Below are 15,419 nucleotides of genomic sequence, written 5' to 3'. Positions count from 1 at the left end.
TCCACCAGGGATTCACCTAAGCTAAGATCAAAGGTGACCCAGGAAGATCAGGTAGGACATGGGCTTACCTAATACACAACTCATCCAACACATAATGCTGAAGGTTACATTGAAGCCCTTCATAAAAAAATTAAGCCCAGTCTTTTCAAGAACACATAGGACACCTCTACCCCAACACTGAGGACATGAAACTCCTCACACAATAGTTCCTGGCCCACTCTCCTGGATCAGGAAATTGACTGCTGACATTAGTGATACAGGATTGATTTTCATCCCTTGTCACCACTCAGCTTGTCCCTTTGCAGTCCTCAGAGACTGTCCTCTTCCATCGGGGAGTAAATCTAACCTTCTCAGAGAACTGAGGACACAGGGCAGACTGGATGCTCAGCTGGGTCTCTGTGTTACAAAGACACATAGGCAGGATGGAGGCTCCTTCTTGCATGCTGACAGACATCAAGGCCAGGACAGAGCAGGTGTCAGGCCTGAGATGAGTGATTGTTCTCTGAGGGCATGGGGATACTTATCAGCCTTGTTGCTCAATGTGTTGCTTGGAGGTGAAACATAAAGAGAGAGAAGTTGAGAAGGATGGGGGCAGCACTGAGAGTGGAAAGGGATGGAGCAGTGCCTTGGATGCAGACCCAACAATCAACAGCCCATTGGATTCTGGGAAGTGCTCCAGCCTGGGAGAGTGCTCATCTCAGGAGGAGGAAGTACAGCAGAGTCTAGGGCTTGTGTAGTAGCTGAAGCTCTTCTCCTCAGAGGGAGGACAGCACAGCGAGAAAAGAGATGGCGAAGTGCTCTATGATTCCCTGCAGGGGCTGCACCCCCTGGCAGGAGCTACTGTTCATAGGTAAGGGTACCCCCTCTCTGACTGTGGGCTTGGTGGGGAATTCAGAGAAAGGCTGGAGTCTCCTAAAGGGACAGGTTCCTCAGAGAAGACTCGAGGTTTCTGTTTGCAGTCACAGGGCAGAAGATATAATGAGGGACAGAGGCTCAGCAGCCTGAAGCTCTCAGTGGACAGGAAATGATGAGGGCAAGATAAAAGCCCCAACCACTCCCTCATTCAAAGAGAGTCCCATTGGCAGCCATGTTCTGAAGGCTGATGTGCCCAGTCATGGCAGGGTCACTCCAAATATAAATCAACAGGGGTGGGCCAGGGAGATGGTTCAGTGTGTGGAGACTTGACAACCTGTATTCACAACTCAGCTCTCACAGGGTAGATGGAGAGAACAGGCTCCTGCAGCCTCTTTTCTGCCCTCCACTCAGCTGCTGTGGCACGGACCTGCTCATATGCACACTGAGACATGTGGCTTTAGAATATGAAGTATACAATTGCAAGCTATGATACAATCTACATTAAGGAGTTTCTGGGAGATGCACACAGTGGTAGAGAGACAGTGTACCCCAATGGAAATGGGGAAAAATTTAAATCATTCTTTAGTATAATTATTGTTCTTAGCTACAAATGGGAACTATGTAAACAAACCCATGGACACACCTTTCCTTCCTTCCTTCCTTTTCTTCCTCTCCTTCTATCCTTTCCTCCTTTGCTCCTCCTTCCTTTCTTCCTTCTCTTTCTTCCTCCTTCCTTCTTCTCTCCTTCTGCTTTTCCTTCCTTCCTTTTTTTTCTTTTCTTACCCACCCACCCCAACACAGGGTTTCTCTGTATATTCCTGACTGTCCTAGAACTCACTGTGTTGACAAGGCTGGCCTCATTCTCAGAGAACTGCCTGCATCACCACCTCCCAGCTTCTTTCATCTTTTTCCTTTCTTCATTGATGTTTGAGACTTTTTTAGGAACTGAATCTTCCCAAAAGGTCACACCAATCCTTGTCCTTACAAAGCCCTGGATCTATCAGACTCGAAGTCAGTGTATCCAGAGGCAGATATCAGGAGTTGACTGACAACACAAAGAAAACAGAGGAAAAAGTCAGAACATGAGGACCCCCTAGAGGAGGAGGACAGACCAAATACTCTTTATGTGAGGAGAGATATGTTGATACTGAGGCAAGGAGCCAGGCAAAGAAGTGAGAAGGTTATTCCTCAAAGAGGAAAGGACACAGTCAGAGGCTCTGAGGAAATGGAGGTCATATAGTTCATCTCCAGCAAGGAGGGTGGGCACACAACCAGCCAGATGCCTAAGCTGAGTCATGATCACACCTGCTCAATGCTTTTTCTCTTTTAGCCTCCTTTTTAACCTCTTGGTACCTGACCACCACTGCCCAAGTCACGATTGAGTTAGTGCCTCCTCAAGTGGTTGAAGGAGAAAACGTCATTTTCCTCGTCCGTAATCTGCCAGAGAAGTGGTTTGGCTTATCCTGGTTTAAAGATGAGACAAATATGAAGTATACAATTGCAAGCTATGATACTATCTACAGTAAGGAGTTTCTGGGGAATGCACACAGTGGTAGAGAGATAGTATACCCCAACGGATCCCTGTTGATTCAAAATGTCACCCAGAGTGACTCAGGAGTCTATATTCTTCGAAACAATAATAAAGCAAGAATGTTATCAACAACATACATATACCTTCACGTGTACAGTAAGTAGTTCTTTATGAATTCTCCATGCTGGGTGGGGTTCATAATACTGGACACACATGGAAGTGTCAGGCCTGGCATGTGCATATCTCCTCTCTGTGCTGTGTTCCCATATTGGGGTTTGAGCATTTAGTGCAGGAAGCACATGGTGTAGAACAACTGCAATAGATCAGATTCCTTGCACATAGGTGGATACATGGTGGGTAAGTCAGCCTAGGATATCATCCTCTGTCCAGACTCTTGGTATTCTTACCAGGAATGTGTCCATGAGACAGACCATTCAGCAATCAACATTGCGCCTGATTTGAGGAAAATATTGGATCCTCAGGGAGAGGTGAGCTCCAGGATGCCCTGGCTCCAGACTTCTGACTCAGCTCCAGGTGTCCATGAGAAGCATTTTTCAAAGTTTGGATTTTGACTTCCCATGATCAAAGTCTTGTGCCATGTGAAACCAGCCAGTGCACTGTCATGAGAGCGATGGTTAGGATAGAACCCGTGGACATCTCCGGAGACTCAAAAGGAGAGCATAGCTGGACAGCTGTCAGGCCATTAACTGTCCTGATAGGTTTATAAGACTTCACAAGAAGGTCAGGGTCATGAAGGAGTGGGACAGAGGACAAATGTCACCCTGAGAAGTGCTTATCTTCTGTGGTTCAGCTCAGGGAATTCTTTCCTTTAGGCAAATGTCTTCAGGCTCTTCTGATCTGGACAGCTCCCCAAATGTGAGCTGATGATCACCAGGGGGAGAATCAGGAGACACAATCAACACTCTGAAAGGTATTTTCCTAAAATGGAACTTACTTTGTATCCTGGCTCCCACCCCTCTCCCTACAGACCGAAGGTCAGTGCCACAGACTTCGCAGACATACTCATTGCTTTCTGCATCCTCTGCAGTGCCAGGGGATCATGTTGAGTACCATACCTTATGTATTTCCTTCAAGAAAGATAGGCTAGCCAAGGAGAATCACCTAGACAGAGGTCCAAGGCATCTTAGAGGCCAGGGAGCATGTGGGCTCAACATATAGCTCAGGAAACAGAAATGGGAGCATCATCAGGAAACCCTGCATGGGATGATGGAGTATAGAGCCTTCTTTATAGGACCCAGGCCACCTCCTCACACATACATAGGATGTGAGGCTACTGACACATCTTCTCTTGGGCCTTTGTACTGGGTCAGAACACTGACTGATAACTGCAGTGAGAATGGATCTGTCCATGCTTCCTGCCTCACTCAGCTGGTCCCTTGAGGCCTCACAGAAACCTCTGTCACCTTCCTGCTAAGAGGATATTCCTTCTTTTCAGAGAACCAAGCACACAGGGCAGGCTGGGTGCCCAGCTGGGTTTCTCTGTTGTATGTGGAGTGCAGAGGCTCCCTCTTTGGTGCTGACAGTCCAAGGCCAGGACACATCAGAGGGCAGCCCCAGGGTGAGCTGCTGTTCTCTCCGGGCACAGAGATGCTCATCTGCCCTTCTGATCACTGTGTGGTCTGGAGGACTGAGACATAGAGAGAGAAGTGGAGAGGGACATGGGACAGCACTGACAGTAAGGGGACAGAGCAGGATTTTGAACAGAGAACCCCACAGCCCATGGAACTCTGTGAGATGCTCCATCCTGGGAGAAGGCTCAGTTCACATGAGGGAAGGGTAGCAGAGCCTGGGAGCAGATGTGCCACAGAACACGGATCTATCAGGCCATAGAGCCTCGGGACGCACCTTTCTTTCCCTCTGCAAAGAGTCACGGACTCTCAGGAGCTCCTTATCACAGGAGACCATGAGTTGACAGCCTGTGAGAAAAGAGGTCTTACCTACTCTCTGGAGTCTCCTAAGGGGACAAGGACCTGAAAGGAGTCTCAGTGTTTTAAGGGAGAAGACAGAGGTTAGGTGGAGGCTCAGCAGCAGGAAACTTATTATTTTTGGTGAATCTGAAAAAGTAAGAAAGTGTGGAATGGTTCTTACTGAAACTTAGTCAGCATGACCACAGTATTGTGAAGACTGATATCCTCACCTTGGCATCCTAAAGTAAGGTAACCAAGCTTGTATTGATGAGTGACATGACTCAGTATATACAAGCAGTTGCCTCAATGTCTGACATGCTGAGACTAATGAACACAGTCCTCTGGTGTTCACCTAGGTACTGTATCCTGCACTCACTCCCACATCCTGAGTCATGACCTTGAACACAAATTCACAGACAAATACAAATGAGTGTAAAAAATCAAAGCAAATGGAAACATTCCACTCTGTATTCCCAAATCTATGAATTTCTTAGATATCCTTGGGCATACAGGGTACTAGGATACCATTCATTCATTCATTCATTCATTCATTCATTCATTCATTCTCCACAAGTACCCGAGTTTTACTAGACACCATTTCTTTCAAAAACGTAAGATGAATCCAGGTTCTCAATATTCACTAGTCCTAGTGGACTGGAAGTAGAGAAAGCTAGAAGGTGAAGTCCAGTGTTGACTGGAACTATAAGAGGAAAGAACATAAACAACAGAAAGTCAGAGAGTCAGGTGTCTATGCGTGTAGAGAAGAGGTCAGGGAGACATATTCCCAGCACCAATCTACACTGTAGGTGAGCAGTGGTTTGAGGTTTTAAGCTGGTGCTGTGTTGACGCTTAAGCAGAGAGCACCATTCAGAGGAAATGATATGTGCAGGAACACTGAAGACAAGGAAGTCAATAAATGACAAGAAGTCACCCACCCACACACCCAAGCTAAGCTATGGACACACCTGCTCAGGACACAGGGCCTCATCTAAGCCAAATACAAAGATCCAACTATTGATCAATATCTATCTTCCCTTCCAGCCTCTCTTTTAAACTGTGGGCACCCTCTCACCTCTGCCCAGCCCACTATTGAATCAGTGCCACCCAGTGTTGGAGTAGGGGCAAGTGTTCTCCTTGTGGTTCACAATCTCCCAGAGAATCTTCAAGCCCTTTTCTGGTATAAAGGAATTATTGTGTTCAAGAACCATGAGGTTGGCCAACACATAATAGCCAAGAATTCAAGTGTGCCAGGCCCTGCACACAGTGGTCGAGAGACAGTGTACAGCAATGGATCCTTGGTTCTCCACAATGTCACCTGGAAGGATGCTGGATTCTACACCCTATTAACTCTGACCACAGATCTGACAGCTGAAATAGCTCATGTGCAACTCCACTTGGACAGTAAGTGATTCTTACGATCATTCAGTACTGGGTTGTGTATGGACTTACAGGACTCTCTTTCTTGGCCTGTGCATACATCCACTCTGAACTGTGTCTCCATTTTGGTGTTTAGCACTTAGTGCAGGACACACATACTAGAGACAAATGGCCATAGATCAGATTCTCACCTTGACTCCATCCTCAGAAAGGTGTGTGTGTGTGTGTGTGTGTGTGTGTGTGTGTGTGTGTGTGTGTGTGTGATGGGAAATGGTAAGTCTGTACAAGGAACATTAGACTCAGTCTTGTCTTTTGTGGTTCTCACCATGAACATGATTTAGAAGAAGACCATGTTGGCATCAGGCAGATCTTGCCATTCTCTTAGAGAGATGAGCACCAGGAAGCCCATGTTCCAGGCTTCTATCTGAGGATTGACTACAAGTGATCCTGGGGACATTTACTTCCTCATGTACCAGGTTTGGACACTTACTTCCTTATGAAGCTGACAGGTAATATTATTTTTTGGATATCCACATCTTATAACATTTGAAAACAATCAGTTCATTGTCATGAGAGCCACATTCAAGATAGGTCACCTGGATACCTCCTTCTGAGACTCAGTATGGAGAGCAGAGCAGGACATGTGCCCAGGCCAGTGGTCAACTGTCCTCATTGACTCATGAGATTTCACAGGAAGGTCAGGGTCCCCAAGGTGAAGAAGAGAGGACACAGATCCACCTGGCAAGTGCTTGTCCTCTGGGGTTCAATCCAGGTAATTCCCTCAGGCAACCAAATAGTAACAGGTTTTGCTGGTCTTGACAGTTCCCAGACATGAGCTCCAGTCATCCTATCAATCTCCACAAGTGATATTAGCTCACAGTCAAACTCTAAGATGCTGCTTTCCTGGAGAAGATGAAAGAAACTTGAGTGATTTCCATTTCTGTCACTACAGACCTAAGGTCCCTCCCACAAGGCCATTCTGACCTATGGTGCTTTCTCTGTCTGAGAACAGTACTATGATAGGGGATCATGTTCAGCCTCATTCCTTCTAGCATCTTCCTTAGGGAAACAGAGGCTAACCACAAGGGAACTATCAAGCAAAGGATAGAGACTTCCCTAAATTTTCTGAGTGGATATGGGCAGACCTGAGCTATATCTCAGCCAACAAAAGAAGGCTGGGATTCATGTTTCTTTTTGACACCCTCCACAGCAGGGTGAGTCAACAGCTGTCCAAGACATAGGTGACCTTATCCACACACAGGACATGGATTTCCTGGTATAATTCTTCCTGGATATCTGTTCCGGATGAGAGGACCAAAGGATGACACTAGTGAAAGTGATGAGTTCCCTCCCATGGCATCACTCAGATGGTCCCTTTCCAGTCCTCACAGACATCCATAACCTTCTGGCTGAGTGCTAATTCCACCTCCCCAGAGCATTGAAGACATGAGGAAAAGTGGACTGACAGAGGAGTTTCTGTGTCACAAAAAATGCATAGGAAGGACAGAGTTACCCTCTTTGTTACAATAGAGCCAAGGCCAGGACACAAAAGAGGTCAGCCCTGGGGCGAGCTATTAGATCTTGGGGTACAGGGATAATTATTGGCCTGTTGCTCACTGTGTTGTCTGAGGACTGAAACATAAAGAGATTAGGGAATAGAATCACCAAGCAATGCCAAGGTCATGAGGAGACAGCAGTACCTTGTACAAAGACCCACCTACATCCCAGGTGACTCTGGGAGGGGATTCTGAGCTCAGGGCGAGGCAGGACAGTGGTGCTGTCTCCAGGACAGCATATGTGACTCTGGGACAGTGGAGTTGATTCTTGAGAAGTGACCCTAGGACAGTGGAGTGTAGTAGCAGTTCTGGATCCCTTGGAGACACCCTTGTTCCAAGGGATCAAAATACCTACCTTGTTAAAGGGGCAGTAAGGACAAGGGCTCATCTCATAAGTGAAGAGAGAATTCTCTGACAGTGTGTGGGAGTGGGGAGCTCAGATCCTGCCTGGAGTCTGCAAGGAGGACAAGAATCTGAAGGAGAATCAAGGTGTCTTCTTTCCTGCTTAGTGAAGGTGACACTGAGATGCACAGAGGTTCAGCAGCAGGAAGTTCTCAGTGAACAGGAAATGGTAAGGTGTAGGGATGAAAGCCAGATTGTTCTCTGTTCAATGATAATCTCATTGGCTACTGTATTCTGAAGACTGATGTTCCCAACTATGACAGGGTGACACAGAAAAGAATCTGACCTGGGTGGGTCAGTGAGGTATTTCAGTGAGTGAAGCCAAACTGTACCAGGCCCAATGACCTGCCTTTAATCCTCAGTCCCCATGTGGTGGAAGGAGAGTATGGTCTTACTCCTCAAACCTATTCTCTGCCCCACATATAAGTACTGTGGCATGCACCCAGCCATATAGACATATATGTAGGAATGCACCTGTACTTACACCTACGTGCATTCACACACACAGGCAGGGCATCACACACACATGAAATGGAAATAGATGTAGAAAATTAAATAAAACTGGGATATCATTTGGCTACAAAGCTGAGGTTTCATAAATAAAACCCAATACATGCTGGACCTTGGAATATTGGTTGTTCATTCTAATGTTAATTCATTCATTCATTCATTCATTCATTCATTCTCCACAGGTGTCACGTAAGAGAAAAGCACATAAACAACAGAAAGCCAGAGAGTCAGTCATCAAGGTCTATAGGGAAGCAAGCCAGCACATCATCGCCCCAACAGCAATCTACAGTGAATTTCAGCAGGGGTCTGAGGGCAGAGATTCAGGGCCCTGTTGACAACAGAGCAGATAGTGCCATACAGAGAAAATGACATGTGCAGGGACACTGAATGCATAGAGGTCATGTGCTGACCTTCACCCAGTAGGCCAGGGAGACACTCACACACCTAGGCTGAGTAATGGATGCATTTTCTCAGGACACAGGGCCAAAACTCAGGCAAATACAAACGTTCTACTACTAATGCATCTTACTTCTCTTCTAGCCTTGCATTGTGGATACCATCCCACCTCTGCCAAACTCACTATTGAATCAGTTCCACCTAACATTGCTGAAGGTGGAAGTGTTCTTCTAGTGGCTCACAATCTCCCAGAGAATCTTCGATCTTTTTACTGGTACAAAGGAGTTATTGTGTCCAAGAAATATGAGGTTGCCAGATATATAATAGTCACAAATTCAAGTGTGCTGGGTCCTGCACACAGTGGCAGAGAGATAGTGTACAGCAATGGATCCCTGCTGCTCCATAGTGCCACCTGGAAAAATGCCGGATGGTACACCCTACAGACTCTGACCACAGATGTAGAACCTGAAACAGCGCATATTCAACTCCAGTTGGACAGTAAGTGATTCTCTGTGATTATTGAGTGTCCTGTGGGGTTTAGACACACAGCACAGTCTTTTATGGCCTTTACATAGTATCTCCATGTTGGTGTTTAAACACTTAGTAGAAACACACAATGGCACAAATGTTGGTAGATCATACTCCATCATCTGACTCACCCCTGTATCAAGAAAGTCCTTGGCACAAATGTAACTTAGCCGAAGATATCAGAATATGTTCAGTCTCATGGGGATCTCAATGCAAATTTCAGTTAGAAAGACTCTGTAGGCATCAGTAAGGGGATCATTGAGGAAACCATAGTATGTTAACAGAGAAGTGAGCACCAGGAGACCTGGCCACACTCCTCTGTGCTAGGCTCAACTACTAGTGATCATAGAGTGCATTTTGCTAGAGCTAGACTATTAATGCCTTGGAAAGCTAGATGAGATCAATGCTTCTTGGCTGTATGTGTCAAACTGGGATATTTATTTTCTCCAAACATGAATTTCATAAATAAAATGTATGACTGTTTGCAGAGACCATGGAAGAGCCATGCCTATTAGATTTTTCTGGATTGTTTGCTCAGCCAAGTCTCTTATAGCACCCTGGAACCCTTAGTATAGGAGTAGAACTGCTTACCATGGGCTAGACCCTCTCTCATCAACCATCTAAACAAACATTGCATTCTAGGCTTGCCCCCAGACTGATATGGTGGTAGCATTTTCAATTGAGCCCCCTAATTCAAATCAACTATAGCTTGTGTGAAGTTGACATAAATCCAGCCATCTTAGTAACTAAGTCTTTGCTAATACTTGAGCCATCAAGAATATCAGACTTTTGGCCCTAACCCATTCCTAGACTTGTGGGCTTCAGGACAGAGCAGCAAGGGTATCTAGAAGATGAAGTCAGGGATTGATTGAACCACACAGGAAATTCTGAAAAAAAAGCCAAGAATGAAGATGTGGGGTCTGTGGAGAAAAAGTTCAGAGGAGGCATAATCTCAGCCTCAGTGTGCTAGAGTGTCCACAGTGCTTGACTGAGGGCAGTGTGGGGCAGCCATGGAGACACCCAAGGAGAAAGTTCCATGTAGAGGAGATGACATATTCTGGGCCACTGAGGGAGTAGTAGTCACGTTGATAACATCCACCAGGTGGGTTAGAAACACACACACCTGTATCTTTAGGGTGAATGATGAATCCACCTGCTTAGGATGATGGTTGCCATCTTTCCACCAAATACAATGATCTTTGTGATAACTGTTTTTTTTTCCTGTGTTTCAGCCTCCCTTTCTGCTTGCTGCAATGATGTTACTTCGCCCCAACTCACCATAGAACAGGTGCCACGGGTTGCTGCTAAAGGTGAAAGTGTTCTCTTCCTTGTTCATAATCTGCCAGAAGATCTGCATACATTTTCCTGGTACAAATCAAAGTATAGCATCCGGAATTTTAAAATTGCAGCATACAGCAGAGCCATGAATTACATCACCCAGGGACCTGCCCACAGTAGAAGAACAATGGTGTATACCAATGGATCCTTGCTCCTCCAGGATGTCACTGAGAAAGATGCAGGATTCTACACACTACAGACTGTAAACAGAGATTTCAAAACTGAAAAAACACATGTGGAACTCCATGTGAACCGTAAGTGATTCTCTATGGCCTCCAGCTGCTGGGTATAGCTTATCCTACTTCATACACTGGACTGTCAGGACTGAGCTGTACGTGCCTGCTTTCTACCCCACTGCACTGTGTTCTCCCACTGGGGTTTGAATCCTTACTGCAGGACACACATAGGTTAGAAAAACTTAAATGTATCAGAAGCCCTCACCTGTTTTTACCTGCAGGGTAGAATACCTGTGCTTGGTAAACTCAGCCCTAGGTTGTCAGCCTCAGTGCAGACTCTTGGAACGCACACCACGCACATGATTCCTGAACGATTCTGTGAGGGTCAGACAGGCCCTAGTTGAAGAAGCCATGGGATCCTCACACAGAGCTCTGGGAAGCCCTGGCTGCAAATCTCTGTCCCTGGATAAACTCCAGATGACATTTGGAAGCCTTCTGTCACTTATTGAACTTATCTTCCCTTTAGAGTTGACAGGGAACAGGGCTTTATGGGGATGTGGAACCAGCTAGCACACTATTATGGGAGCTATGGCTAGGCTAGGTCTCCTGGATTATCTTCACCAGAGACCACATGTGAAGAGTATACCTGGTCAGGTGGCCAGACCATTAACTAACTGCCCTGATGAAATCATGAGACCTCACAGGAAAGTCAAGGTCCCCAAGGGGAGGAATAAAAGACACAAATCCTCCTTGTAAATGGTTGTCCACTGGGGTCCAACTCTGGAATTCTCTCCTGCAGGCAAATAGTAAGAGGTGCTGATCTGGACATCTGTGCAGTTCCTCTAGTTATCACTTAGGTGGCTATAGAAGGATACAGAATCAACATGTAGAAAAGTATTCTGGAACCATGAGCTTAATTATTGTCTAGCTTCCATCCATGTCCCTTACAGACCTGGAGGTCACTGCCAGTCTTCCAGACCTACTAGTTCCTTCAGGTGTTTCTAAGTATAATTCCTGGGAGAGGATCCTGTGTTACCACTCCTCACCACCTCCTGGCACATCCTGGAGGACTTCATATAGTCAGAGGTCAGCAGCATCCCAGGAAGGACACAGAGAAATCCAAGGAATTGCTCAGCCATCACAGAAAGATGGAGGTTCCTATGAATTCTCCCTAGGATGGTGGAGCCACTGCCCTCTCTGCAGAATTCACATCACCTCCTGCTCCACATCTTCATTAGTCTCCTACTAGGGTTCATGACCATACGCCCTGATTGGAACTCCATTGAGAATGAGTCTATACCCTTTCCCAGGCATCACTCAGATGGTTCCTTTCGAGTACTCACGTATATCTCTGTCACCTTCCTGCGGGGAGTAAATCCCACCTTCTCAGAGCATTGAGAACACAGGGCAGACTAGGCACTCTGCTAGGACTCTGTGTCATCAAGGACAGGTTGGTAGAACACAGCAGAGGAGAGCCCTGGTGTGAATTGTTGTTGCCCTAGGGCACAGAGATGATTGGCAACCTTGTTGTTCATTGCATGATCTGGAAGACTGAAAAAAATAGAGAGAGAAGTTAACTGTGATACCAGACAGGACTAAGAGTTGAACGGACAGAGCATGGCCTTGGACAACATCCAGCCTGTCAGGAGGCTGAACTCAGAGGAAGGAAGTCTGTAGGGATTAGGGGAAGTGCTGGACCAAAACTGTTCACCACAGAAGGAGGGCAGAGCAGGCTGTAGCCACCATGGAGGTTCACTGTGTGCTTCTCTGCAAAGGTTGCAGCCCCAGGTAGTGGCTTCTGCTCATAGGTGAAGAGAACATTGCCTCATGCTGTGTAGGGAGGGAGTGCACAGACTAAGTGGAATATTTTAAGGTGGAAAGTTGAGAAAGTCTCCCTCAAGTAGTAAGCTGACTTTCATCTAGGTGCTGTGACCTGCAGTCACCCATACACACAGGATGTCATCCACCTGCTCCTGCACAACCACTCACACTCACACCCACCTAGACCCACACACTGACTCCCCACACATGCATAAGTTAATGTAAGCTGGAGTTGTAAGTGGTGTCAGTAGCTCCACACATGAGAATTTCATCAATACCTGGACTTGCAGATTCATGGACATTCATTCTTCTATCCACCCACATTTTTCTGAGCCTTTCCAGGTCTTGGGTCTGCCACAAATATCAAACTAATTTTTCCAAACACGGTTCCATCTCGAGTGAACTGGAAGACGGACCAGGGAGCCCATCTCAAATGAAGTCAAGGGTTGATGGCAGCCAGAGATGGAAGTGATCAAAGAGTTCAGAATGTGAAGACTGGGGTCTGTAGAGGAATAAGTAAGGGAAGGCAGCTCTGGGATTGTCAGACACTTCCACCCACCTCAGCTGAGTGATAGACCTAAGCTCCTCAGTACACCAAAGACCAAGTTCTCAGTATTGATGAATTTGTCTCTCTTCTCTTCTATTCTCCCTTGTAGCCTGCATGCGCCCTCCCGTCCAGCTCACTATTGAGTTAATGCCACACAATGTTGTTGAAGGGGAAAATGCTCTCCTACTTGTTCATAATATCCCAGAGGACCTTCAATTTTTTGTCTGGTTCAAAGGGATACCAATTGACAACGAACACAAAATTGCACAGAATGTAATAAGCAGTAATAAAAGTATGCTGGGGCTGGCACACAGTGGTAGAGAGACTGTGTACCCCAATGGATCTCTGCTGTTCCATCATGCTGCCCAGGAGGACACTGGATTCTACACCCTACGAACCTTAAATGCACAGGTTGAAACTCAAGAAGCACATGTGTACCTCCACATATACAGTAAGTGATTCTTTGGGGCCTCTGAGTTCTGTTGGGGTTGATTTCCTTTTACACATGCAGGACTGTCCATGTGGACTGACTGCCTCCTCTCTACATTGTGTCTCCACATTGGGGTTTGAGTACTTAGTGCAGGACACACATCAGGTAGACAAAGTAACCTTGACAGAATTCCTCACTTGACTACAGCTTCATAGGAGGATGTGTGCTGGGTAACTGAGCCCAAGAATTTCAGTCTTGAGCAAGACTCCTTGGGAGTCTGGTCTGGCCTATCTTGGAGAGCTGTGGTTTCATCATAGTGAGATGAGCAATGGAAAGTCCTGGGTCCCAGACCTCTGTTTCAGACTCAACTCCAGATGACCAAGGAGAGTTTTTCTCCAGAGCCAGAGTTTGACTTCCTGTTACAGATGACAGGTAATAAGGCTTTACTGACTTTCCAAGACCCACAATGTGTGGCATCAGCTGTGCAGTGCCATGAAGCTACAGTTAGGTTAGTCATCTGGGCATCTCCTAGTCAGTGTACAAGTGCCTGGACATGTCAGCTCTGACAATGGCCTATAATACTTCACAAGAATGTTAGGGTTTCCAAGGAGAGGGACAGAGGAGACAGTTCTCTAAGCAGCTCCTTGTCCTCAGGGGTCCGGCCTAGGGAATTCCCTGCTGCTGGTAAATAGCTGAAGAGAGCAGCTCCCCCATCCCAATGTTATGCCATTGCTCATAACTAAGCTTAACCTAGACACAATACAATGACCATGAACTGTGTGCACTATTGAAGGGAAACAGAGACCCAGGAAATCCAGAGGCTGAATCAGGGTCACACAGGCCATGGATGGCAGATCCAAAGTACAAAAAGACTGTCTAATGTCATAGCCCCAATGTTTCCACCCTAGAGGCTTTATTAAGTGTCTACTGACTACAGAGGGGCTTGTTGAGATCTCTGAAGGGCTATTGTTATTTCCCTTCCTTTTTTACTTCACAGAGCCTGTGACACAGCCCTTTATTCGAGTCACCAGCACCAATGTTACAGTGCGGAGCTCTGTTGTGTTCACCTGCCTCTCAGCTGACACTGGAATCTCCACCCAGTGGATCTTCAACAACCAGAGTCTGCAGCTCACAGAGAGGATGACCTTGTCACCGAAAAAGTGCCGACTCAGCATAGATCCTGTGAGGCTGGAGGATGCTGGAGAGTATAAGTGTGAGGTCTCCAACCCAGCCAGTTCAAAGACCAGTCCCCCGGTCCATCTGGATGTGATGAATGAGTGACCTCTCTCTTCTCACACTATATAGCAGAGTAGGGGCATTTCTTTATCAATGGGGTACAACAAGGAGAATAGTTTTATTGTGAAAATGATCAGTTACCACTCAGGTACAGCCAGGTTGGTGACTCATGACTGTAATCCTGGCATAAACATGTGTCTAAGCACAGGTCAGGATATAAAGAGACACTTGGTTTGCAAAAGGGAAAAGAAGACATCAATATAGTAAACAGAATTGCAAAGGAGTTTAGAGCTTGGGTTTAAGATTAAATATATAGACAATTCTCAGAATCCATAGAAATTAATTTCATGGGGCCCCAAACTTCTGGATGCTCTGAGTCCCCTGTTAACATGCTGCAGTGTTTGCATGAAAATAAATGTATCCTCTCCTGTATCCAAATACATTCCATGTAGAACTCATTCACACTATGCTGCCTAGACAACAGTCATTTAGGTGAGGTGAGGAAGAGTGACAGGAGAAGGGACTGTCCTTTCTCCCCACAGACATAACTTGTTACTAAACAGTTTTAATTCACAGTTTATTTTAGGTGCACATGTGAAAAAGCATGACATTTCAAAGGCTGACCTGGACTGCTTCTAACTTGAGAGTGGCATTGACAGGGTGACATCACACAAGGTTCCTTTTCCTGTCAACATTTTTGAGACATGTATGGGGTTTCCCATTTGGCCATTTTGAAGTAGGCATCTAAGTGGCATGAACACATCCATATTTTCATGTGACCATCACCA

The 15,419-nt window shown here is 46.1% G+C and overlaps 1 protein-coding gene across 1 annotated transcript; it reads left to right on the top strand.

Annotated features, from left to right (window-relative positions):
- Positions 1-786: 786 nt before the first annotated feature.
- On the top strand, positions 787-14,676 carry LOC118576519 (carcinoembryonic antigen-related cell adhesion molecule 3-like). Its single transcript, XM_036176767.1, has 7 exons — positions 787-850; positions 2,186-2,542; positions 5,356-5,715; positions 8,700-9,053; positions 10,316-10,675; positions 13,075-13,416; positions 14,393-14,676. Exons 1-7 carry the CDS (start codon positions 787-789, stop codon positions 14,674-14,676), a joined length of 2,121 nt encoding a protein of 706 aa, XP_036032660.1.
- The last annotated feature ends 743 nt before the right edge of the window (positions 14,677-15,419 follow it).

Source organism: Onychomys torridus, unplaced genomic scaffold (genome assembly GCF_903995425.1).
Source record: "Onychomys torridus unplaced genomic scaffold, mOncTor1.1, whole genome shotgun sequence".
In the NCBI taxonomy this organism is placed as follows: Eukaryota; Metazoa; Chordata; class Mammalia; order Rodentia; family Cricetidae; genus Onychomys; species Onychomys torridus.
This window is presented reverse-complemented; position numbering and strand designations above follow the sequence as displayed.